The 25,362-nt window shown below is 38.9% G+C and overlaps 2 protein-coding genes across 3 annotated transcripts in view; both read left to right on the forward strand.

Moving 5' to 3' along the window:
• ITCH (itchy E3 ubiquitin protein ligase) overlaps nt 1–8,990 on the forward strand; it is a 62,724-nt gene extending 53,734 nt beyond the window's left edge. For both annotated transcript variants that reach the window (XM_058175370.1, XM_058175371.1), the window contains exons 23-24: nt 5,989–6,061; nt 6,584–8,990. In XM_058175370.1, coding sequence (XP_058031353.1) covers nt 5,989–6,061; nt 6,584–6,683 — 173 coding nt within the window. In that variant the 3' untranslated portion in view covers nt 6,684–8,990. The remainder of the gene's footprint in view (nt 1–5,988; nt 6,062–6,583) is intronic.
• A 3,968-nt stretch (nt 8,991–12,958) lies between these two features.
• On the forward strand, nt 12,959–21,759 carry DYNLRB1 (dynein light chain roadblock-type 1). Its single transcript, XM_058178228.1, has 4 exons — nt 12,959–13,108; nt 17,107–17,182; nt 19,262–19,429; nt 21,395–21,759. The coding sequence occupies exons 1-4, from the start codon at nt 13,106–13,108 to the stop codon at nt 21,436–21,438; spliced, it is 291 nt and encodes a 96-aa protein (XP_058034211.1). The 5' UTR covers nt 12,959–13,105; the 3' UTR covers nt 21,439–21,759.
• The last annotated feature ends 3,603 nt before the right edge of the window (nt 21,760–25,362 follow it).

A 25,362-nucleotide genomic window follows, 5' to 3' on the forward strand; every position in this document is an offset into this window, starting at 1 on the left:
TGGGCATTCATACATGAATTTGAAAACATTAACATCTGTTTACCAGCTTTTTCCTATTCACAGATAATAGCTTAACTAATTATGTTTGACAAGAAATGAGTTTCCAAATATAACCATTTTTAAAGTAGGATACATTGCACATGGTTAATGGATAATAAAGGTGTGAATGAAGTGAAAAAATAAACGTTTTGCTTCAATTCAAATATTGCATACTGGAAATTCTGTTTCATATTAGCCACAACAATGATAAAATAAAATCCAAAATGATTTACCTGTTCTGGGTTCAGATAAACAAAACCCTGAAACAGTTGTGGATATTCTGACTATATATAAACAGCCTTGGAGCAATCTTCTTTGCAGCCATCCAGATGACCATTAAATTAGAGCAATAAGTTTTTGTAGTTATTGGCCATTTTAGACAGTAGCTAACATGCTGTCTTGTCAGTGGGAATTTCCCTCCACGGTCATTTTGGCTTGGGCTGTAGACAAGACTGGACAGCTGCCTGCCACAGCAACAACTGCTTGTATTATCAATCAGGCTATTTTTATACACAAATTTAGCCCTGTTTCGGAAGAGTGCTAGATCTGTCTTGAGAAATAGGCTGACTGATTACAAGGCTGGTGCATTAGAGCAGGGGTCTCCAACCTTGGCAACTTTAAGCCTGGAGGACTTCAACTCCAAGAATGCCCCAGCCAGCTTTGCTTAACTTTGCTTAAAGTTGCTAAGGTTGGAGATCCCTGCATTAGAGTATCTGCAGTCTATCAGTTTTAATTAATTAATTAATTAACATTAATTCATACATATGAAGTTCAGCTTTCCCACACAAATCTTTATAAAACCACCAATCTGGCCCAGACAGAAATTGGATACTCCGTTCACAAAAAGCAACCTTCAGCTAAAATAGAAGACAAAGTATTTTTTTAATATGTAGATAAGCCACATTCTGGATTCTGTCCAAGGCAAAACATCTAAAATGTATATTATATCACTCTATGCAAAGAACGGCTTATGGAACGAATATTGTGCACACATCTTCAAAGGGTAGGTTTCACAATATTGTTGAACAATGGCGTGTCTTACTTTAATGGGGAAAGTATTTTTATCTTACTTGAGCTGCTTAAGGATTGATTCTAAGGATGGTTATTTTTACCCCTTGATAATTGTGGCAGCTTATCATAGATACTTTCTGTCTCTTCCTCTTCTGTTTTTGCAAAAGAAAGGTTGGGATTTCTCTAAAATACAGTGCTAAGTATTGTAGAAGAAATAGGAATAGTAAAAAGTAGATACGCTGCCTTATTCTGTATCTTTGCATCATTTCACTCTGTTGGCAGTAGAATAACTCTGAATAAAATCCCATTTTTTCAGCATTTTGAAGAAACATGCTTCCTTTAAGTACATACCTCTGTACTATTAGAGGTATGGTGATTTATGGTGCAGAATGAATCACTTTAGAAATATTAGAAGACTCTGCTGATCTATTGTGGCTATGCAGTGCTTCTAAAAATCCAGAAACATGAATTCAACATCTGCCTGTGGCTCATTAAAGCATCCAGAATTGTTTCTGAATCCCAACCATTGCACATTTTATGGCCCATATTATTTTGTAATTAAACTGACTTTTATGTAATTAAACTAATGATAAACTCTATTTCCTTATGCAAGTCAAAATAATATTTGGTTAGCCAGCCTAATGATATACTTTTTCACCTCAGTTAGACTTCAGAAGTAGGTATGTTCTACCTTTGTTCTTTACAAACAAACTTTTACAAAGTTTTTGTATGAGAGATCTTGTACTGCAATGCAGGCACAGTATGCAAAATTACAATTACCGTATATACTCGAGTATAAGCCGAGTTTTTCAGCACGTTTTTGTGCTGGCGTCCTCGGCTTATACTCGAGTTCACGCCTTCGAACCCCGCACAGGAGGGGTACCGAACGGACTCCCATGGGAGGGGCGGGAGGCGGGCCCGCCGAGGTCTCGCGGGATTTGTCGCCCCAGGCGGCCCCATTCCCGTGTCTGGTGGGCGGACGGCGCAAACTTGGCGGACTGTGCATTGGCGCGGGAAGCCCTGGTGGTGCAGTGAGAGGGCTGGGCAGGGCCGCCAGCCTTCTCGGCTGAGGAGGAGGTTTCCCGACCGCGAGCTTCGCCGCCGCGAGCCACCCAAAGGCCAGAAGAAAGGTCATTCCATCGGAGTAATGGGCGAAGGCTCCTTCCTCTCCCGCCTTACCCATGCTGTGCGAGCCCGGCTGGGCTGCAACCCCGCCGCCGCTCCTTCCTCAGCCTCCCGGGCTCGCGCTCTAGCAGCCGCCAAGCTCAGGCGGACTCGGCAGCTCCCCATCAGCACTCGCACGGCGCGATTCGGGCAGGAGGAGTTGGGCTCGCTCTGTGGCGGTGGCGCCTACGCCGCCGCCGCCGCCACCACCGCCACGGAGCGAGCCCGACTCCTCCTGCCCGAATCGCGCCGTGCGAGTGCTGATGGGGAGCTGCCGAGTCCGGCCTGAGCTTGGCGGCTGCTAGAGCGCGAGCCCCGGGAGGCTGAGGAAGGAGCGGCGGCGGCGGGGGTGCAGCCCAGCCAGGCTCGCACAGCATGGGTAAGGCGGGAGAGGAAGGAGCCTTCGCTCCATTACTCCGATGGAATGACCTTTTCTTCTGGCCTTTGGGTGGCTCTTGCGCGGCGGCGGCGTCGGGAAACCTCCTCCTCAGCCGAGAAGGACTGCACCGCCAGGGCTTCCCCGCGCCAATGCATAGCCTGGCGGGAGTTACTGCGGCTCACCCGGCTCCCGCCCCAACTGGTGGTGTTGGGGCAGCCGCTGCCGCTTTCTAGCAAAAAGGTCGCTCGCCCAAAACTCCTCGCCTTCTCCTGGGAAGGGCTGGATGGCTAGCCGGGAAGGGTTGAATAAGCAAGCCAACCTCCCTCCCTCCCTCCCTCCTCTCCCCCGCAAGCGAAAGAGCGTTTTCCCGTTGGAAGAGAGAGAGAGAGAGAAAGGAGGGGCCGTTCCTCCCCTTCTTTCATTCTTTCTTCTCCCTCCGTGCTTCAGAAGCTGGGCGTGTGTGTGCGCGCCCTAGTCCCCTTCTGTTCGCGCTGGAGCCACTCAAGGCCGGGAAGGGGGGCGGAGGAGAAGGCTTTCCTGAAGGTTGATCCCGAGCTAGTAGTCACCGTGCTGGGCGACCTGGAGCAGCTGCTCTTCAGCCAGATGCTCGGTGAGTCAGCCTGCCCCTTCCTTCCCGTGGGGGTCTGCCTTGCTGGTGAAGGTTATTGGGGCTTTTGAGCAAGGGAGGAGGAGCGAGCACCGCCTTCGCTGGCATTCCGGGATTTCCTTTGTTTAGAGCTGGGAATCCTCCTTCCCCTTTGCACTCCCTCCTCCTCTCTCTCTCTCTCTCTCACACACACACACACACACACACACAGACTTCTAAAGTCGATTGGCACAATGCTAAGCAAACACAGCAGTGGGTCAAGGGTGAAGGGCTAGGAACCTGGCAGGTGAAAGGTTGAGCGACATGAAAGGCAAAGACCACAATTGTTTTAAGAAAGAAGCTTTAGCAGGAGGGGGATGGAGGGTGTTTTAAGTTTTGGCAAACAGCCAGGCCAACTGTATTGGAGAAGGTCACACAACTGGCCTTAACATTTTAGCTGCTGTCTTTTCCTCACACTTGGGTTTAATGATATTAGAGATCCTTATTGCCCTGCCAAAAAAAAAAAAGAGCCACCCCAACGCCTATGAAAATTAACCTTCTGCCAAGAGACACTGTGCAGGGTATTTTCACTATTGGTGTGCATACAGGCTTAGATTTGTGCTGGGTTCTTAGTGCTTAGAGCACTGACCTTCAGAGGCACCCTGGTCCCTTGGAAGCTAAAGGAGGACTCATTTTCATGCTTGCAGTTGTATTGTCAATTTCTGTGAGACAATGTTGTTGAAGTAACTCACTCACTCATTCATTCATTCATTCATTCCTTGTGTGTCCAATCACACTTAGCCAATAAAAATTCTATTCTATTCTATTCTATTCATTCATTCATTCATTTTATTTTGTCAAATACATATTAAATAATTATATAAATATAAGCATGAATTGAATACATAAAAGGAATACAACTAAAGGGAACATTAGGACAGGGACGGTAGGCACGCTGGTGCTCTTATGCACGCCTTACAGACCTCTTAGGAATGGGGTGAGGTCAATACTAGATAGTCTTTGGTTAAGGCTTTGGGGATTTTGGGAAGAGACCAGAGTCAGGTAGCACATTCCAGGCATTAACAACTCTGTTACTGAAGTCACATTTTCTGCAATCTAGATTGGAGAGGTTCACTTTAAGTTTGAATCTATTGTGTTCTCGTGTATTGTTGTGGTTGAAGCTGAAGTAGTCATTGATAGGAAGTACATTGTAGCAGATAATTTTATGAGCTATGCTCAGTCATACCAAAGGCGGCGTAGTTCTAAATTTTCTAAAGCTGGGAATCCTCCTTCCCCCTTTTGCACTTTTATTGTTTTTCGTTCAAATAAATATTCATGTTATTTTACTTGGCTCTATCTTTATTTTTTACATTGACCAGTAGCTGCCTCATTTCCCACCCTCGGCTTATACTCGAGTCAATAGTTTTTCCCGGTTTTTTGTGGTAAAATTAGGTGCCTCGGCTTATATTCGGATCGGCTTATACTCGAGTATATACGGTAAGCAAACTCCATGTGTGAAGGAGATGGCCTTGGTATGAAAAAGCGAAAAGGAACTTTAAGAAGCTATTACATAGTCCAAACGCGAATGGAAAACATGAAAAAGAAACTTAGAATAAGTCACTTTGACTAGGAGGGAGAGAACCTTAAAAAAGCTCAAGTTCACCTTGGGGAGGGGGTGCTGATCTTCAAAAGAAATGGCACTATCACAGAGAAGGCCTGCCTGTGATCCCCAATGTTTTTATTACTTGAGGAAACAAAAACTTGCACAGGCATTCACTTGATGATCTGATAAAAATGGGCAAGAACATTTTGGAGAAGCAGTCCCTAAATTCGAGTTTGGAGGTGTACTTCGGTAGTAAGCTTGACTACCAGTAGTCTGGCTGTTGCCTTCTTACCAGTTGCAGCTTCTGAGTCATCTTTAGTTAATGTGTGTTACAGTAGGTTAACTGCATGCTGGTGGATATGGGTCACCATCACCAAGACTCCTTGGTTTTGTGGAACTGGAAATGAATTTCAGGTGCTATGTAAGTCAACACAAATGGAAGAACTTTACATGGCATTGTTTTTAATATATTGTCCCTGATGGCACTGCTATTTATCAAAAATTAATATGACTATTACTTACCGTAATAGTGACACAAAATATTTTACTACTTACTTCTTAACAAAAATATCTGCTCCTCAGCAGCTTTGATTTTCACTGTATTTACTTAATGCAACTTGGAATATTGCATTCAGTTTTGGTCGCCACAATGTAAAAAAGATGCTGAGACTCTAGAAAGAGTGCAGAGAAGAGCAACAAAGATGATTAGGGGACTGGAGACTAAAACATATGAAGAACAGTTGCAGGAACTGGGTATGTTTAGTTTAATGAAAAGAAGGACTAGGGGAGACATGATAGCTGTGTTCTAATATCTCAGGGATTGCCACAAAGAAGAGGGAGTCAAACTATTCTCCAAAGCATCTGAGGGTAGAAAAAGAAGCAATGGGTGGAAACTAATCAAGGAGAGAAGCAACTTAGAACTAAGGAGAAATTTTCTGACAGTCAGAACAATTAATAAATGGAAAAACTTGCCTGCAGAAGTTGTGAACGCTCCAACACTGGAAATTTTTAAGAAGATGTTGGATGTTTGTCTGAAGTGGTGTAGGGCTTCCTACCTGTGGCAGGGGATTGGGCTAGAAGACCTCCAAAATCCCTTCCAACTGTTGTGAAGACCTCCAAGATCCCTTCCAATTCTGTTGTTGTTGTTGTTGTTGTTAACTTAATTTCTCTCATACCTTATTTTTTTTTAAAAAAATAATATTTTAGGGAGTAATGGACCCCAAAAATTCTGCATTGAAAAAGTTGGTAAAGAAAACTGGTTGCCTAGAAGCCATACATGGTAAGTAATTAGATGATTCAGGTTACTATGTCCATCCTGTAACAATTAGGACTACTTCTATATTTTTTGTAAATAAATAGCTAAAATGTTTTAAATCATACAGAAAGTTGCATGCCATTGTGGTGTTGGCCCACAAGGTAATTTTTTCCTTTAGGAATAGGGATGTAAAAGTTGTTAGATAATTACACTAAAACTGTTCCTATTTTCTTCTTGTCTACTCAGAAGTAGATCTGTTTTACACAGCATATCATGGTATCATTCAAATCACAAATATTCAGTAAAAAGAGTTAATTATATAATATTTAGGTAGTTCATATGGTACATAGTTAAGTTCAAGAAACAGACTGAAGTGGATTAATACATGATGTAGACATCTGGAAATGCATGTTATACTTCAGTGTGTGTTGCTGTAATTCAACGCCAAGGCAGAGAAAATCATTTGTTGAGTTGGATGCTCTTATTTTTCTTCTGCATCATTTTGTTCAAATGTTCAGTGTTATTAAGCTTGCTGCTTCTTTTCAGTTTCAATCGCTTGGATTTGCCACCATACAAGAGTTATGAACAGCTAAAGGAAAAGTTATTGTTTGCAATTGAAGAAACGGAAGGATTTGGACAAGAATAACTTTTTGTGGAATTTGGATCAGAAGAACATAAATTCATATAGGGTGTGAGTTCTTCACTGCCTCTGCTAGTTGCACTTCTTACTGTAAACAGGACTTGATCTTCATTTATTTAAACAAATGTTAGTATGTAAGTAAATGAATGTTGCTCTGTCATTTTATCCTTCTATTTTTAGATTTCTTCCAAGTCCGTTACAGAAATCCAAAATGATAAACTATAAACGAAATCTTCCTTGACCAGAGGTTGTTATACTTCTGGAGCAATGTCTTGCATCATGTTCATTAACTGGAGTGATTTTCTTTTCTTTTCTCTTTTCTTTTTTCTCTTCTTTTCTTTTCTGTTCCTTTCTTCTCTTTTCTTTTTCTAAAATAACTCCTTTCTCTTCCTGTTTTAGTAGCAAAGTATTGCTGCTGAAGAACTGGGAAGTCCACTGGTAGCTGTAGCATTGCAGCAGGCTTTTTCTAACAGCCCTTGTTTGCATTCAGACTCTGGGGGTGCTAAATGCATTTCCATGGCTTGCATTATGTGTTCTTTACCCACTGAGGCTTGACTGTTTCCACTCTCCCAAAACATATCCAAAAGCCATCTCTGTTCAAACAGAGTAGAGGGATATGTAGACCTTAATGCACGCATCCATAGCATAGCACTTTTATTTATTTTTACCACTATGATCGCATTCCTCAGGTTATTCCTCCATCTGAAGGTGCCTCTTCAAATTTGCAGGAATTTTAACCCATTTTCAGCTAAGTGTGTACTTAGTTTTGATGATGGTACTTTAATAGTAAATTTGAAAGATAATTCTTTCAGGTGGAAACAACTGGAAATTATTTCCAGTCTTCTTTGTAGCTTGAGTTTAAAACTATACAAATGGCCATTAACTGTCAATTCTAGTTCTTTTCTAGATGCGGGAGCATTGCTTCCTATTTCCCAGTGGTGGTCTAACCATTGCAACAAAACTGCCTCATGAATATATCTGGACATGCAATCCTGCGCATGTGTATTTGTAACTAAATCTTATTGAACAGTGAAACTTACTTCTGAATAAACAGGCATAGAATTCTGTTGGTAAGAAACTGAGGCAAAAAAATTACATTCCTGCATACTTCCGAATACTGTTTTAAATAATTCATTAACTTTTTTTAGAGGGTGGAAATTATGTGTTGTTATGATTTAGACTGTTGATCAGCTCTTATTAACAACTTAGGCAGCACTTGGTTTTAAATCTAATTTCAATTTCAATTATTATATTTTTATAATGTCCATTAAAGCTGACAATACTAAACTATACTCCCAAGTTTTTAACAAAAGCACTTAGTTCTTTTGCCCAGTTTTGCTACCTTGCATCTTTTCCTCCAAGTTGTTAACATTCTGTGTTCTGCATGCTGCTCCGGAACTCAGTAGAAGAGGTGGTGACATTTTCAGAAATCAGTAATGCATGTTGATAATTACATACTTGTATTGTCCTACTGCGTGAGAAGAGCAGAATCCTTTGATGGCATAGTCAAAGATCAAACCAATTGGCCAGTAAGACAAGTGTTACATATCTACCCATCCAGACTCTAAGAATGAATTAATTCAGGGCTATTGAACGCTTACGGGCTTAACCCTTTTTATAACTGACTTTTTTTAGAATTCTCCTTTGAAACAATATAAATAACCCATTGTTCTTCCATTTTTGTTTCTGAGAATTATGAAAACAATTTAATTTTCCTCCCCTTCAGTGTACATTCAAAGGCGTATACACAATTTTTTTTCTTACATAAATGATCTACTTCTTGGATGGAGAAGGTCATACATTGATTCTGGAGAGAGAATCTGTGGTACTTACCAGAATATCTGAAGTATATATTAAAAAATCTAGATTTTGGAGGAGAAAAAGCCTTAGAATTCTTTGCTTATTTGTTTTAATAACATTTAATTACTGAACATTTACAATTCAGAAATAAAATTGAGGTAACAAGTATGGAATATAGTTGATGCTCTACACAATGTTACATTATTCATCTAGTGACCTAGAAATATTGTTAATGTATAAATATACAAAAGGCTTTCTGCCCTATATTTTTAAAATAAAGGATAGCTCTAATTAAAATAGCTGAGGCCCTAGTTCTATAGGGCATGGCTGTTTAATATTTTTATGGCTCAGATGATTAGTTCAGGAAAAAGCAAATGCTTGTATATATTTTTGCAGTCTGGAAAAATGTAGCTTATTCAAACTTTTAATTTAAATAGCTTTTTGTTTGTCTTTACTGCTGCATTACAGGGGAAGTGGGGGCTGGATATCCCAAGCACAAAAAAGTATTTTAAACAGTCAAACGGAGAATATTTAACAAACGGGAGTCTTGACCATGAAGTATTTGTTAAAACATTTATTGTAAGCATTGTGCTAGCAATATTTCTAAAATTGGAATGAAAAGTCAGTTTTAAGGTCCTTTTGCATTGTAATTTCTAAATTTTGTTCTTATGCCTTGTTATGTTGCAATAATAAAAGTCATTTGAGCAATTTATATCTCTTTTCATTGTGGGAACCTGAAGGCTTGTGGAAGTCTGGTACTGTTGCTGGGTGGAATGGCTAGAACTGTGGCAAGATTTTTTTCTGCAAAAAGTAGGATTTGTTCATCATAAACTAATTCAAAAGTATATGTGGACAGCAGTAAACAGTTCTTCCACATGAATATTGGAACATAGCAATATCTAATATCTCCAGAAACATTAGTTGTAAAAATTATTTTCTATTATATATATGTTTTAGTCTGAATATTCTTTAACCCTTTACGAAAGGTCATGACAGGATACATGAAATGTATATTTCCAATTTTTACTGGGTGAAATTTCATCAATCATGTTCATTGTGATGTTTACCAGATCACATTAACACATTCTCCAACAGAATTCACACTGAAGTTGAAGATTAAATTGAATCAATTTAGTATCTTCAGCTCTTATTGTGAGAAGAAACTGTTGCACCTTTCTTTCCCAGAATCAGGAGAGATCAGAAGCACTGGATTGTAAAAAGCCCATTGTTAAATTGTTGTCAAAGTATACATTTAGATACTTGGGTAATTGCAACAATAAAAATTGCTGAAGAAGGCAAACTTCTATAAAGGTATTAAAAAGATTATGGTCACATTTCTTGCATGTTGTGACTTTCTCTTCCCAAAAATTTCTTTACTGCTTAAAAAGTGACAAATTCAGGGGAGTGCTGGAAACCAAATACTAAAAGGAGTGGTTAAAGGATCTGTGCATATTCAGTATGTGTAAAAGATGAGTGACAGGAGACATGAAGCTGTGAGTTCTTTGCCAGATATCTTCAAGAAGATATAGAATAAGTGGTATCTGGCAACAGTAGCAATTTGTGAGAGGGATCAAACTATCCTTGTAGACCCTCACTTAAGTATGAGCCAGCAGTTTGCTGAAGCTCTCAAAAAAGCTAATGCAGTCTTAGGTTGCATCAACAGAGAGTTTAAAGATCACAAGTGATAGTACCACTTTTATACTGCAAACGTAAGGCTGTACTTGGAATACTGCATCCAATTCTGGTCACCATGATACAAAAAAAGATGTTGAGAATGTAGAAAGAGTACAGCGAAGAGCAACAAAGATAAGGGGTCTGGAAGCTAAATCATACCGTTTGATTGGTATGATTTAGTATGATTGGTATGATTTGATTGCTATGATTGGTCTCATTCGAGACAATGACGAATCCGCATATAGACGAGAGGTCGAACGACTAGCCTTGTGGTGCAACCAAAACAATCTGGAACTGAACACACTCAAAACCGTAGAAATGGTGGTAGACTTTAGGAAAAACCCTTCCATACTTCCACCTCTCACAATACTTGACAACACAGTATCAACAGTAGAAACCTTCAAATTTCTGGGTTCTATCATATCGCAAGATCTCAAATGGACAGCTAACATCAAAAACATCATTAAAAAAGGACAACAAAGAATGTTATTTCTGCGCCAACTCAGTAAACTCAAACTGCCCAAGGAGCTGCTGATCCAATTCTACAGAGGAATTATTGAGTCTGTCATTTGCACCTCTATAACTGTCTGGTTCGGTTCTGCAACCCAACAAGAAAAGCACAGACTTCAGAGGATAATTAGAACTGCAGAAAAAATAATTGCTACCAACCTGCCTTCCATTGAGGACCTGTATACTGCACGAATCAAGAAGAGGGCCATGAAAATATTTGCAGATCCCTCGCATCCTGGACATAAACTGTTTCAACTCCTACCTTCAAAACGACGCTATAGAGCACTGCACACCAGAACAACTAGACACAAGAACAGTTTTTTCCCGAAGGCCATCACTCTGCTAAACAAACAATTCCCTCAACACTGTCAGACTATTTACTGAATCTGCACTACTATTAATCGTTTCATAGTTCCCATCACCAATCTCTTTCCACTTATGACTGTATGACCATAACTTGTTGCTGGCAATCCTTATGATTTATATTGATATAGTGACCATTATTTGTGTTGTAAATGTTGTACCTTGATGAACGTATCTTTTCTTTTATGTACACTGAGAGCATATGCACCAAGACAAATTCCTTGTGTGTCCAATCACACTTGGCCAATAAAAAAAATTCTATTCTATTCTATTATGATAAATGATTAAGGGAACTAGGTATGCCTAGTCTTAAAGAGAAGGGCTAGGATTGATCTTCCCAGTACATAAGGGGCTGTGGTAGAAAAAGTCGACTGACTCCAAAAGTGCAGGACAAGAAGTAATGAGTAGAAGGTCATTAAAGAGAGATCCAAACTAGACCTATAGAGAAATTTCCTGAGAAATTAATCAACGGAACAACTTACCTCTGGAAGTTGTAGGTGCTCTATCACTGGAGGATTTCAAGAGGAGACTGAACAGCCGTTTGTTGAATGGTATAAGTTTAGCAGAGGGTTGGATTAGAAGAACTTCAAGGTCCTATTCTATGTTCTGTGTGTCACAGATGCTCTAGCAGATTCTGCACTGAGATAGATCAGGGGTGTTCAAACTTGGCAACTTTAAGACTTGTGGACTTTAACTCCCAGAATTCCTCAGCCAGGTAAGCTGCCAGGTAAATTGCCAAGTTTGGACACCCCTGAGATATATCCTTCCAACTATAATTCTATAGTTGGGAAGTTCTGAATAGATAGAGAAGTACTTCACTAAATCTATAGCTGAACTAAGGAGCTATTGGTTATGATGGCTACTAGCCTGTACATATTAAAAGATTTTTAAACACTTAAAACATAGAAAGATTAGTAGCATGTACCAGCATCTATCATGATTACATATTGTGTGTGTTACTTGGCAAACAAAAACAGGAGGTGCTTTTATGCTACTAATCTGCTTTTTACAGGCACTAGTTGGTCAATATAGGAATAGAATACTGGATTTCATAGAACCCTGTTTTTCATTCAATGAGGATTGCTGTCATAGTATGAAGATTTGAACTTGAAGCGTTTTTAGAAAAAAGGCTCATTGGGATTCCCATCATTTATAAAGCATCTGTCATGAAAACTGGAGCATTTGTCTCTGCTTGAATCCATAGAGGGCAAAAGGACACTTCCACAGAACAACCTCCAGTAACGCCTATCTTCTAATTTTTCCCCAGTGGTTTTCAAATTGGTAACTTTTAACAAGGTGAACTTCAACTCTGCCGGCTGTGGAATTCTGGGAGTTGAAGTCCATACATCTTAAAAGTTGTCACGTCCTCTTAGGATGGGCTCCAGCTTGGGTCCGAAAGCTTGGAAGAAGAAACCTCTGGCCTCGGTGACCGGCTCAGATCGGATCCCACAGTATATCTTTCTCTTGACTGAAGGAGAGGCGTCCTCATTGTATTTTCTCAACGCAACAAGCCAGGGGTCTCCAACCTTGGTCCCTTTAAGACTTGTGGACTTCAACTCCCAGAGTACCTCAGCCAGCTTTGCTGGCTGAGGGACTCTGGGAGTTGAAGTCCACAAGTCTTAAAGGGACCAAGGTTGGAGACCCCTGCAACAAGCCATTCTGACCCAAAGCCATTCAGCTTCACTCCCAAGACTTTGAATCTGGCTCTGATTTCAAAACTCCGTTGATATATCTCTTTATTCTGCATTTATTATTTTGATGTCTCCTTCTTTTATACCAGTTGAAAAACAAGCACGCTTAACTAACCTTCAATTCTATCTTTGCGGCGTGCGTTTCAAGCGACGGCCCCTAATCCCTCCCTTTGTGAGCCTCTCGATACGAGGGGTGGGCTAGGAAATTATTCTCGATCCCTACCCTTCAGAACCCGCCTCCTGCCTGCGACGATTGGCTGAATTAGGTCTCAGCCCTAAAATAGCCTGAGAATGGCACGCAGGCGCGCAGGCTTTCAGGGACTGGGCTGCGGAATCAGCTGGCGATCTTTGGCTTAGGAGAAAGCCCCGAGTTGCTTTCTCTCCTGCAACATGGTAAGGGAGGGAGGGAGAGCGGTCGGGGGCGGTCGGTGCAGTTCATCGCCTTTGCTTCGCCCTTTAAAATTCTGAGTGGGGATGGAGTGACGGATTGGTTATTGGTCGAGACCCGGGCGGAGCCTTTCCGGATTGCGATGGGATGACCAAAGGAAGGCTGAGGATCCCCACCCCCACTCCGGTGGGACGCAGGTGTCACCCTTTGCTTCTCGATTCCTCAGCCCAGAGTCTCGTGGGATGAGGCGAGGCGTGTCCTGTCATTGCTTTGCACAAGATACAATCGCTTTCATGTCTTCTGAAATATGCCTCTTAGCTGGCCTTTTCACTTCTGGCTTGCTTAACCCAATAATAAGTTTAAGTTAAGTATGATTTTCTGAACCTTGTTTTCCGGTTTACGCTGTAAATTGAGCACTAAGGCTGGTTTTGCACAGCAGCCGAGGAAACTGAGATGTGACTGGCTAGTTCGTGATGCATTGTGTCCAGAAAGAGCTGTCATGTAGGAACTGGTACCCTGTGCAATATGCACTGATCACCTTTACTTGACAGCTTGATCACTTAACAGTGATCACCTTTACTTTCACAGCTGAATCTTGTGATTGTGCCAATATAAAATATGGTTGGGGATAGTTGGATGAGTCCAGCTGTTGTGTTATTGTGTTGTGTGAACCTGGCCATTATGCTAAGTCATAATATGGACTGTTCATTTAAATCTTACATGTGTTCTGTTAACTCAGCAACTGTAACTCGTGTCCCAAACTTGTCTATCTTGCTCAAAAAACCAGCCCTTTGATCAGTGTTGTGATCTTTTCTAGCAAGGTTTCCACACTATAGGCCCGTTGCTGAAAAGCAATCAGATCTATATACAGTTCTCCAACAGTGGTTGGTATGTTACTTTGGCTTAAAACCAGTACAGTATGTTGACTCTTGTTATCATGTCAATATTGCTAATATTAAATTAAAAAATAAGGAACTCATTGACATAGTTGAGGATATCATAATGTTTTCAGAAGTAGCTCTCTTCAAAGATTTCTTTGAGAGAACCAAAACTCAAAAGATTTCAGTGAGAATGAATTGTGCTCGATATCTATAGAATAGTGTTTCCAAGGAAACAAATCCTAACACTATTACTAATCAGAAAGTGATCATGGCACTATTCTGGCTTCCATCATTTAATCATTTATTTTTGGAAAGAAAAAAGTTGTTCTAACAGATTCTAATGGAAAACAGTATCAGCGACAGGAAGTAACATTCCATGAATTAGGCAGAACAATAGCACAATTAAAAAACAGTTTCACATTCTACTTATGTAATGGATTGATTGTCTGGTTGAAGTGAAGCATTCTTTTTAGAAAGAGGATATGTTTCCTGCTATCTATCTATCTATCTATCTATCTATCTATCTATCTATCTATCTATCTATCTATCTATCTATCTATCTATCTATCTATCTTCAAAATGACTTGAGCTTCTGTGCATGCAGAGTCCCAGTCTAGCAGATTTGCTTCTCTTTATCTCTCTGTCCTGGTGCAAGCTAAACCCAGTTTTATGCTTGATTCATCACTATATCATAGCCAGAAGTAGAAAACAGAAACAGGAATCTTACAATGCATTAACAAGCACTGTCTTTAGCTGCATGATTTCTTATTAAAAATGAGTTTATTTGCAAAGTATATATTCTGCTTTTTTAAGTGCATTTATATGATATAGCAGCTGGTCTGTCCTTTTTTGAACATTTCTGAAGATGTCTTTTTTTAAAAAATGTTCTTAGCATCCATGCAAACTTCAGCTCACTCTTTTGCTTTCCAGGTACATTTTTTAAATTTTGAGCTACTCTTTCTCTCTTTCTTTCTTTCTTTCTTTCTTTCTTTCTTTCTTTCTTTCTTTCTTTCTTTCATTGATTGATTGATTGATTGATATATCGCCCTTCTCCCGAAGGACTCAGGGCGGTTTACAGCCAAATAAAAATAAGGTTACAAAAGTTAAGAAGTAATTTAAAAATCTAAATTCAATTGGCCAATTAGGCCAATTATGGCCTGCCTTCTTTCTTTCCACTTCCTTCTGGTTTTCAAATCTTCCCCAAGTCTTTTTTTATAGTTACGTGAGTTGCTTCTTCCTTTTTACTGCATTGGAATTGTGTGCAATCATGTTAATATTTTCTTTTTTTAAAAGAAATTCTTGTTTACCTCTAACCTTTTGTGGAATAGAATAGAATAGAATTTTTTATTGGCCAAGTGTGATTGGACACACAAGGAATTTGTCTTGGTGCATATACTCTCAATGTACATAAAAGAAAAGATACGTTCATCAAGAATCATAAGGTACAACACTTAATGATAGTCATAGGGTACAAATAAGCAATCAGGAAACAATCAATATCAATATAAATCATAAGGATACAAGCAACAAAGTTACAGTCATACAGTCATAAGTGGAGGGAGATGGGTGATGGGAATGATGAGAAAATTAATAGTAATGCAGACTTAGTAACTAGTTTGACAGTGTTGGGGGAATTATTTGTTTAGCAGAGTGATGGCGTTCAGGGAAAAACTGTTCTTGTATCTAGTTGTTCTCGTGTGCAGTGCTCTGTAGCGTCGTTTTGAGGGTAGGAGTTGAAACAGTTTATGTCCAGGATGTGAGGGGTTTGTAAATATTTTCACAGCCCTCGTTTTGATTTGTGCAGTATACAGGTCCTCAATGGAATGCAATTCTAATTATCCTCTGAAGTCTGTGACTGTCTTGTTGGGTTGCAGAACCAAACCAGACAGTTATAGAGGTACAGATGACAGACTCAATAATTCCTCTTTAGAACTGTATCAGCAGCTCCTTGGGCAGTTTGAGCTTTCTGAGTTGGAGCAGAAAGAGCATTTTTTTTGTTATGCTTTTTTGATGACGTTTTTGATGTTATCCTGTCCTATAGCTGTCCATTTTAGCTCTTGCAATATGGTAGAACCTAGAAATTTTAAGGTCTCTACTGTTGATACTGTGTTGTATGGAGGCGTTTCTCCTAAAGTCTACCATCATTTCTACGGTTTTGAGTGTGTTCAGTTCCAGATTGTTCCGGTCGCACCACAAGGCTAGTTGTTCAACCTCCGGTCTGTATGCAGATTCATCATTGTCTCGAATGAGACCAATCATTGTTGTGTCATCTGCAAACTTCAGTAGTTCAACAGATGGATCGTTAGAGATGCAGTCATCTCTATTCTATTCTATTTATTATTTGCTCTGAATCTAAATTTGCTTTCTTGAAGTTCAGAGTATGTGTTTTATTATTTTAGCTTTAATTTCTGTACACATAAAGAATAAAACATAAAAAATTAAAATCATTACATTTTACTTCACCCAATGTTCTTGCTACTTCTATTTTGTCTCCAAGCTGGCTTCTTGGAGTTGGTTGTTTTTCTACAGATGTTTCATTACAAGCCTAGCATCAGTGCTTGGGAACCCAGGCAATGATGATGTCACCTAGTCTCAGAGAACATCAAGAACCCAACCATTCAACCCTGAGCTTTGTATATATAGTATCTACTACTGTCTCCTAAGTATAATTTCATCCACCTAAAGGTTTTTAGGTTTCATCTGTGTCAGCATGTCATTGCCACTAAAGCCATGATGCTCCAGATGCTGATTGTGCAATTATGTGTTCAAATCAACATTTAAACATTTGCATTGCCTTTTCAAACATGAATCCTGCAAATCCTTTCTCAGATAGAAATTATCCCTATACAGAAGAGTGCAATAAAAAAAACCTACTAGAAAATTACAGGAAACAAATGTCTGGTATCCAAGGCTTATTTCTAAATGATAGGAGGAAAATTATGGGTTTAAGAAAAGTAGGCATTGATGTGGCTGTTCCCAAAATAGCTGTGCTTTTGGCTTAGTATTTAAGAAGTATCTCTTTGAATCCTTTTATGCTCCTTCCGATTCTAGATACCTTAGCACAGAGTGTGATCCAGAAACAAAACTGCATATTTCAAGCTGTTAATTTTTCCCCCTCCCAGGCTGAGGTAGAGGAAACATTGAAGCGAATCCAGAGTCAAAAGGGAGTCCAAGGGATCATTGTTGTGAATTCAGAAGGTACTGTGACAGCTAAGTTGATGGAAATGGGATCTGCCCTAGCACATAAGCAGTCTTGTTTGGGATTAAGATTCAGACATGCATTATGAAATCAAGGCTGTTAGGGAGGAAGTGACTCCCATTGTATCGAAAGCTTTGACAATATTTTGAAATTGTGCTATCTCTGATTATTAGTGTGCATTAAATTAGTATCTTCTTTTAGAAATTGTAATAAGCTTTCTGATTTAAATTTATTTAAAAACACTTACTGAAGTCTTTTGAAACAGAGCCTCCTCAGTACAGTTATAAAGTAGCATTTCAAAATGCTACAAATCCAAGCTATGAAAGTAGCACAATATAAAATAACTATAAAAACTGTAGAATAAGATAGGCTTCTGTTAATTCAAAAGCATATAAACCAAATAAATTATTTGATTAAGATAGGCTGCCCAATATATTTGCTTAATAAATATTTATTAAGACAGAAATATATAGGAATCTGGAACATCTAGCTCTTCAAGATCTTTTCAAAATAGCCAAGAAGCTATTCATGTGTATGTCCTTTGTACATACATTCTTAATTCTAGAACCCTTCCTCTAAAGGTCTTCTCTTTTATAAAATTCTACTAAGATTTTGCTGTCTTGGATTTATAGTGTGTGATATGACTGACAGCAAAACCGCAGATCCATTAAATAACTCCCTAAATTACTTCAACTTCAATTCCAAGCAAAAAAAATAAAATAAAGATAGACTTCCTACTACAGAACGCACAACAGTAAATTTCCTTCACTTTATTATGTCTTGCTCCAGCCCTACCTCAGTCCAGTTATAAATGCATGAATGGTTATATGTTGTCCTTATGGAGCTTGTAGGAGCATTTCCAATTTGGGAAAAAGAGTTAAACATCCCTTCTCCCTCTGTGATAAGTCTGGATTGTAATGTATGGGTTGACTCTTGTTAGTATAATAAGGCAATTGTATCAATCCATCTTTATTAAAAGATGGATACTGAATCTGAAATGAATGATCTACATATGTGCTTGCTATGTGCCACTTCTTTTACAAAGGCAACAAGCAAAGTAGATTGGAATTTTAAATATCTTAACTTTAAAGCTTATTTTAGAAATTCAAGGTATTATTTCTGATCTTTTCAAACAGAACTTGTATAACATTGTGTAATTTTGTTCTGCCTTTAACTTTTTTAAAGGATAGATTGAGTTGAGGCTGAAAGAGAGAACATCACCATACAAAAATTCAGTCTACATTGAGTTATGTTAGCCAATGTATGCAAAAGGACTATTGACTGCTAATTTTAGAACACTATCATATTTGTAAAACAGGCATGTATGTTTATCTGTTTATTTCAATTTTTATGACTACTGATCTCAACCTCAGATTTCTGGGTGCTGAATGGAAGTTAAGAAAACAAATCAGCAACCAAAGTAAAAACCATCCCATTAGTTCTGTAACAGTGATCTAAATTTTACTAACATAGAAAGAGATTCTGGTTAAATAAACAGTATTAAAACAGGGCACTGTATCATGACTTACATCCTTGGATGCTAAGCCGCAAAGAGTCGTCTGGGAGTTGGGCGGCCTGCAAATCTAATGAACCAAATTTTAAAACACATCTGGGTGGCCAGCTTTGGCTCTACTCTTCATGACACAGGATGATTGAAGTGAATCATGCATCAGTTAAAAGAGATCTTTCTAAACCTCAGATAAAAGGTTGCTGTTCATTAGGCTGGAAGGGACTATAAAACTGTTGCCACAGTCAGGCTGATAGTGTGGAAATGGGGGAAATGTAACACCAGTTGGTCCTTTTCCCAGGAATGTTCATTCAATGAAAATCACCCCACCATCAGGCTTATGATACTTTGAGAGATCATAAAGGATCTCAGAGCAGTAGCAGAGGAATGTATATAAAAAAAACCAATGAACAGGAGTTTTGTGTGAATTGCAAATTGTTGAGATAAAACTGTCATATGAAATAACAGGATTTTATATCAAAACTGTTCTGTAAAAAATGGAGATCTTAAGATTTTCTGATCAAGTAATGTCTTAAATAATTTATCCAGAGAATTCTTTTGCACTCCGCAGGTATCCCCATCAAAAGCACCATGGACAACTCCTCCACAGTACAGTATGCAGGCTTAATGCACAACTTAATAATGAAGGCAAGGGGCACTGTCAGAGACATTGATCCCCAGAACGATCTTACATTCCTGCGGATCCGCTCCAAGAAAAATGAGATCATGGTTGCACCAGGTAAAATTAAAAAGGGGTGGGGAAAAGCTCTTTTGCAGCCTCTGGTAGAGTTGTCTCCAAATGTAACAGCAATAGGCAATCTATGTCTGTACCACAATTTTTCTTTAAAAGATTCAGGTAAGAATGGGTTCTAAATCAGGGATCTTCAACCGCCAGGTCTGTGGTCCATTCAGAACTGGTCCGCAGAAGGGACAACTTGTTGCAGCCAATTCATCATGGCCAGCCAGAGGTGTGGGCCAACTCGCCATGGCCAACTCGCCATAGGACAACTTGCTGCGAGACAATGTAGCAGTTCTATTTAATTATTTAAAATAAATAAAAAATATTTTAATTTTTGCCATTCACATTTTATTGTTCCTTCTTTCGCATCATTTCTTCAATGATTCCAATCCACCATTTCTTTGATATTAGTGTAACACTTGTCCTGCAGCAAGTTGTCCTGTGGCGATGTGGCCGTGGTGAGTTGTCCTATGGCAAGTTGGTCATGGCGAGTTAGCCATGGTGACTTGTCATAGACCTTCCGCAGAAGCAGTGGGCGAGTGTGCGCATGTGTGCAGTTCCACTTGCACGTGCAGCAGAGGTGGTATTCAGCAGGTTCTGACCAGTTCTGGAGAACCGGTAACAGAAATTTTGAGTATTTTGGAGAACCGGTAGTAAAAATTCTGACTGGCCCCGCCCCCATCTATTCTCTGTCTCCCAAGTCCCAGCTGATTGGGAAGAAATGAGGATTTTGCAGTAACCTTCCCCTGGAGTGGGGTGGGAATGGAGATTTTACAGTATCTTTTCCCTGCCCTGTCCATCAAGCCACACCCACGAAGCCATGCAAACACCTACCAAGCCATGCCCTCAGAACCGGTAGTAAAAAAAATTTGAATCCCACCACTGACGTGCAGCAGGCAAGCACACGCACATGCACCTCCATTTACATGAGCAACCGCCTTGTGGGCCCACCACTTGTGCAAATGGAGCTGCGTGTGCACTTGTACAGAACCATCCCTTCCCCCACCACCACCATTCCTCAAAGCCGGAAAGGTTGGGGGCTGCTGTTTCTAAATGATCTTTCCAGATACCAATGAAGCCCATTGCTTCATTTTAAGAAACAATGTTGTAGTATATGGCTTTTGGCCTGATCATGTTTAACAACTCTAATGTTTGTAATAATTGAGTGAATTTTTTATGTAGTTTATTGACTTCACATTTTTCTCTATGTTCAGCCTTTTCTTGTGCCTTTATTTCTTTGGGTTACTATGGGTTACTATGTCATATTCCCTTTCTGTATCCTATATAACTCTGCTTCCAAAAAGGAAATTGCGTGAAAAATGTGTATGTATTTATAATCTGCTTTGTCCAGTATTGTTTTTTCCAACTAGTACAGGTAGTCTCCAAATTACATCCAGTGACCATTCAAAATTACAATGGATCTATCTTGGATTCAAAGTTCCAATTGTCTCTCCCCTTATAAGTCCTATGACTGACCTTCAGGTATGATTGACCTGATGATTCATGATTCATTTCAGTATCCTGCAGTCAGGCGACTGCATTTTACGGAAGTTTTGCTGAAAATCAGCACTTCCGGTTTTTAGCAAATCTGCACCCAAATTTAGCAAATCTGCATCTGTGAACCATTATTCGCTTAATGACCATGACATTCACTTTACCACTGCCATGTTTGCTAAATGATCCTCACAAAAGAAGGTCATAATATCAACTCTCACCACTTATGACCATGATAGGCAGGCTCCATTACAGTCATAAGTCAAGGACTATATGTACTACATTCACAAAACGTCATGAAGAAGTCCTTTTCAACAAGTGCCACTAACCAAATTTCTTTGTAACTGATAATGCCAGGAAGGCTCATAATCTCTCTCTACAATTGAAATAGTGTAACATGACATAAAAGAGTTATTATGTGTTAACAGTAACAACCAAATATTGAAACATAATTGTTTTATATTTTTGCAGATAAGGACTATTTCCTGATTGTTATTCAGAATCCTACAGAATGAAAGCTTCCCCAACTGGCCTGCATTCCTTTTACTTAATTGTATATTTTTTATTTAACACTGATAATTATTGTCCTTGATAATATCTGAGATTTCTTTCTTAAAATATTAAAGATTCAAGGAGTCTGTTCAAATTACTCAAGGGTTACTCCATGGAGAAGACAAAATACGAAAGCAGAAAGAGGATCAAAGATGGAAGGTTTCTTTAACAAATATATAACTAAATAACTTTGTTCAAAACACTTGTAATAACTGTAAATCTTTTTTGTTTTCCTTTTATTTTGCACTTGTTTCTTTTAAAGCAAATTAAAATAATCAAGCAGACGTGTGTTGATTTCAGTAAAGTTTTCTCATGCTTTTCGAACTATTTTCCTCCTTGAAATTCATGCTATTGAAATATTTCTCTGAAAATCAGTCTATTTATAGATTAGATTAGATTAGAATTCTTTATTGGATAAGTGTGATTGGACACACAAGGAATTTGTCTTTGGTGCATATGTTCTCAGTGTACATAAAAAGAAAAGATACATTCTTTAAGAATCTTAAGGTAAAACACTTAATGATAGTAATAGCACTAGTAATAGTACAAATAAGCAATCAAATCATACTAGGAAACAATCGATATTAATCGTAAGGATACAGCAACAAGTTACCGTCATACAGTCATAAGTGGGAGGAGATGGGTGATCGGAACGATGAGAAGATTAATAGTAGCAGTAATGCAGACTTCTTGTTGTTGTTAGTTGCGAAGTCGTGTCCGACCCATCGTGACCCCATGGACAACGTTCCTCCAAGCCTTCCTATCCTCTACCATCCTCTGGAGTCCATTTAAGCTCATGCTGACTGCTTCAGTGACTCCATCCAGCCACCTCTTCTTCTTTTGCCCTCAATCTTTCCCAGCATTAGGCTCTTCTCCAGTGAGTCCTTCCTTCTAATTAGGTGGCCAAAGTATTTCAGTTTCATTTTCAGGATCTGGCCTTCCAAAGAGCAGTCAGGGTTAATCTCCTCTAGGACTGACTTGTTTGTTCACCTTGCAGTCCAAGGGACTCGCAGGAGTCTTCTCCAGCACCAGAGTTCAAAGGCCTCAATTCTTTGGCGCTCAGCCTTTCTTATGGTCCAACTTTCACAGCCATACATTGCAACTGGGAAAACCATAGCCTTGACTATATGCACTTTCATTGTCAGGGTGATGTCTCTGCTTTTTAGTATGCTGTCTAGATTTGCCATAGCTTTCCTCCCCAGGAGCAAGCATCTTTTAATTTCTTGGCTGCAGTCCCCATCTGCGGTGATTTTGGAGCCCAGAAAAATAAAATCTGTCACTTCCCCATCTGCCAGAATTGAGAGGGCCGGATGCCATGATCTTAGCTTTCTTAATGTTGAGATGCAGACTTAGTGAGTATTTGAGGAACCCTTTCAATCAAATCCTTCCATTACTGATATGGAACACAATTTATTGGTCATTTAGTCATCCTATTGTGAAGTAAATCCTTTCTGTACAAGATATATACACACACAAATATAAGTGCCATGAAACTTATATTAACGTATTCCAGTAGGAAAGGTAATTTCAATCTGTTTGTCCCTAGATTAGGGGCAGGCAAAAATCCTTCTAAACTATATATTTAAGAAATTTGGTTTACAACAGTAGACATTTTAAACCTCCAAAGATGAACAGACCAGCTGAAAATAAATATGTGAGCTACATTCAACATATGTGAACAGTCTTCCTCTCGCTTTATTTTTTATGTTCCCAGTCTGTGATGGGCGGGCAGCCTGAAGGCTCCAGATTATATATGTGGCATGACCTTCGGAGGAAAGTAATAGGGGAATATGTCCCCTACTAAAATTTGCACTTCTTTTGACTGAACACATGGCTATAGCAAGTTAATTGATACACAGTTCAAAGGAAGCTTTTTCACAGTAGATGCATGATACATGCATTTTTAATATAAAATAGCTTCAACTGTATTTATATAACTTTCAATTAGACATGAATGCTGTGACTACAATCTCAATTAAACCAATATTCGAGGACAGTTCAAGAATAAATTTAAGAGGGTCTCATTTTCCCTGGCATCTTAATCCATGATAAGCTGATATTTTAATGCAAACTAAAATTCTAGACCTACCTATGTTCTCCAAAAGTTGTAATGTTAATGTGATAGAAGGCAATATTATGAAATCCATAATTCAAGACCAGACATATTAATAATATTTGAATTAAATCAAAATGGAAGTGAAATTACATTTAGTTAAAGTGCAACTTTAGCAATCTAGCTAAAAGTGGTATGGCTTTTAGTCCTAAAAGCTGGTGCTTATCTTTCCAGATTTATCCTGCAATCAGTGATGTTGTTGTACAATCACTAGGTGGCTCCCTCTCCATAAAAAAGGCCTGCCAGCTTTCTAACTTCAGACAAACTATGGTAACAAACCCCATCCTATAATTTTGCCAACAGTTAATAGCAGCACAGGAGAAACAGGGAAAGTCAAATCTCCTTCAAGCCAAACAACCCCTTGTGAATTCAAGGACATAGTTTTCTTGACAAAAGTTCTTAAATGATTCACTGTCACCGTTTAAAATATTTTTGAAATTTCCAGTAAAACAGCCTGGGTGTTTCCTAGAGAATTCCCATTCAAATACATACCAGTTCCAGCTTGCTTAGCTTCTGACCTGCTGAAGCTTCCAAGGAAAAACCACCTTTGGTAACTTCTGCAGCTGAAAACTTTGTTAAATCAACAACTGCCTTTTTCAACAAAGCTAATTTTTTTCCTGAAATACGTAATTCAGCTGTTGAAACACTGAAGCCAAAATGGTAAAGGTTTGATTGAATTGTTTTAAAATGTCCATCTAATCTAACAGACAAAGTCATAATTGCCAAGTTACTACAATAGTCCTTGGTTTATGACCACAGTTGGAGCAGGCAAGTTGGTCACTAAGGGAAAATAACATGACTGCAACTTGCAATTTTATTAAAGAGTTGGAAATTCAACTAAACTGATATGCAGCACCAATGAAGTGTTGTTTTGACCACTGAAAAGGCAGAAAAGATTACAGCTTTTGTTAACAAGCAGAAACCTAATTATATAAGGTAGTTGAAAGACCTATACATTTCAAGCTCATGCAGCAGTAGATGTTGTTTATAGGAACTCAGCAAAGATTAATGTTTAATTTCTAAGCTACTAAGTGTTCTTGGCATAGTTACTTAGCCTAACTTACCTCAGGTTGTTCTCAGAATAAAGTGGGGAGTAGCATTCTCAGTAGCTAGAAGCTATAAATACATCAAGTGCATGTGAGAAGCTTCTCTTCAAATCCTCATCCAGAAGCCTGAACCAGAGTTCCACTTTGTCTTCTAAACACAAATACAAATAACTCTTCCTAAACAAGTTTTTCTCTGTTGAGATCCCAAAGTTGCTTTTCCAAAAGGCAACTGTACTTTTTGGGGTTTTGTTTTTTTCCTTGACAATGTTTTACTTCTCATGCAAGAAGTTTGTTTGGTTCAGATTGAGAACCTCCACAGACACTTTGTGATGAGAACATTCTCCCCATGTTCAGTGTCACTTTCCTGGCACCTGGGCAGGGGAACTACGTGGCTAAGCATCAAGATGTTTATAAATGTACAAACAAAATGTGAATGCATTTGGATTCCTCCAAGCCTGGCTTGGAAGGTCATCTTTAATTAAAAGATTTAATCCAGCAAATCAGCATTTTCAGTGAATCATAACAAAAACAGCCTTATGTATCAAACACATGTGATCCACCAAAGCATATACAGTAGTGTAATAAATATAATATGATAATTTTTAATATGACACACTGACTAGTTTTTCTAGTTGTGCTGCAACTGAGTAACAGCCAACTGAAAGCTATTCAGGACCGGCTGAAAGAGAAGTATTAATTATAATAAACTGCTATTAAATAAACGAATA

The sequence above is a fragment of the Ahaetulla prasina genome, chromosome 3 (assembly GCF_028640845.1).
Source record: "Ahaetulla prasina isolate Xishuangbanna chromosome 3, ASM2864084v1, whole genome shotgun sequence".
NCBI lineage: Eukaryota > Metazoa > Chordata > Lepidosauria > Squamata > Colubridae > Ahaetulla > Ahaetulla prasina.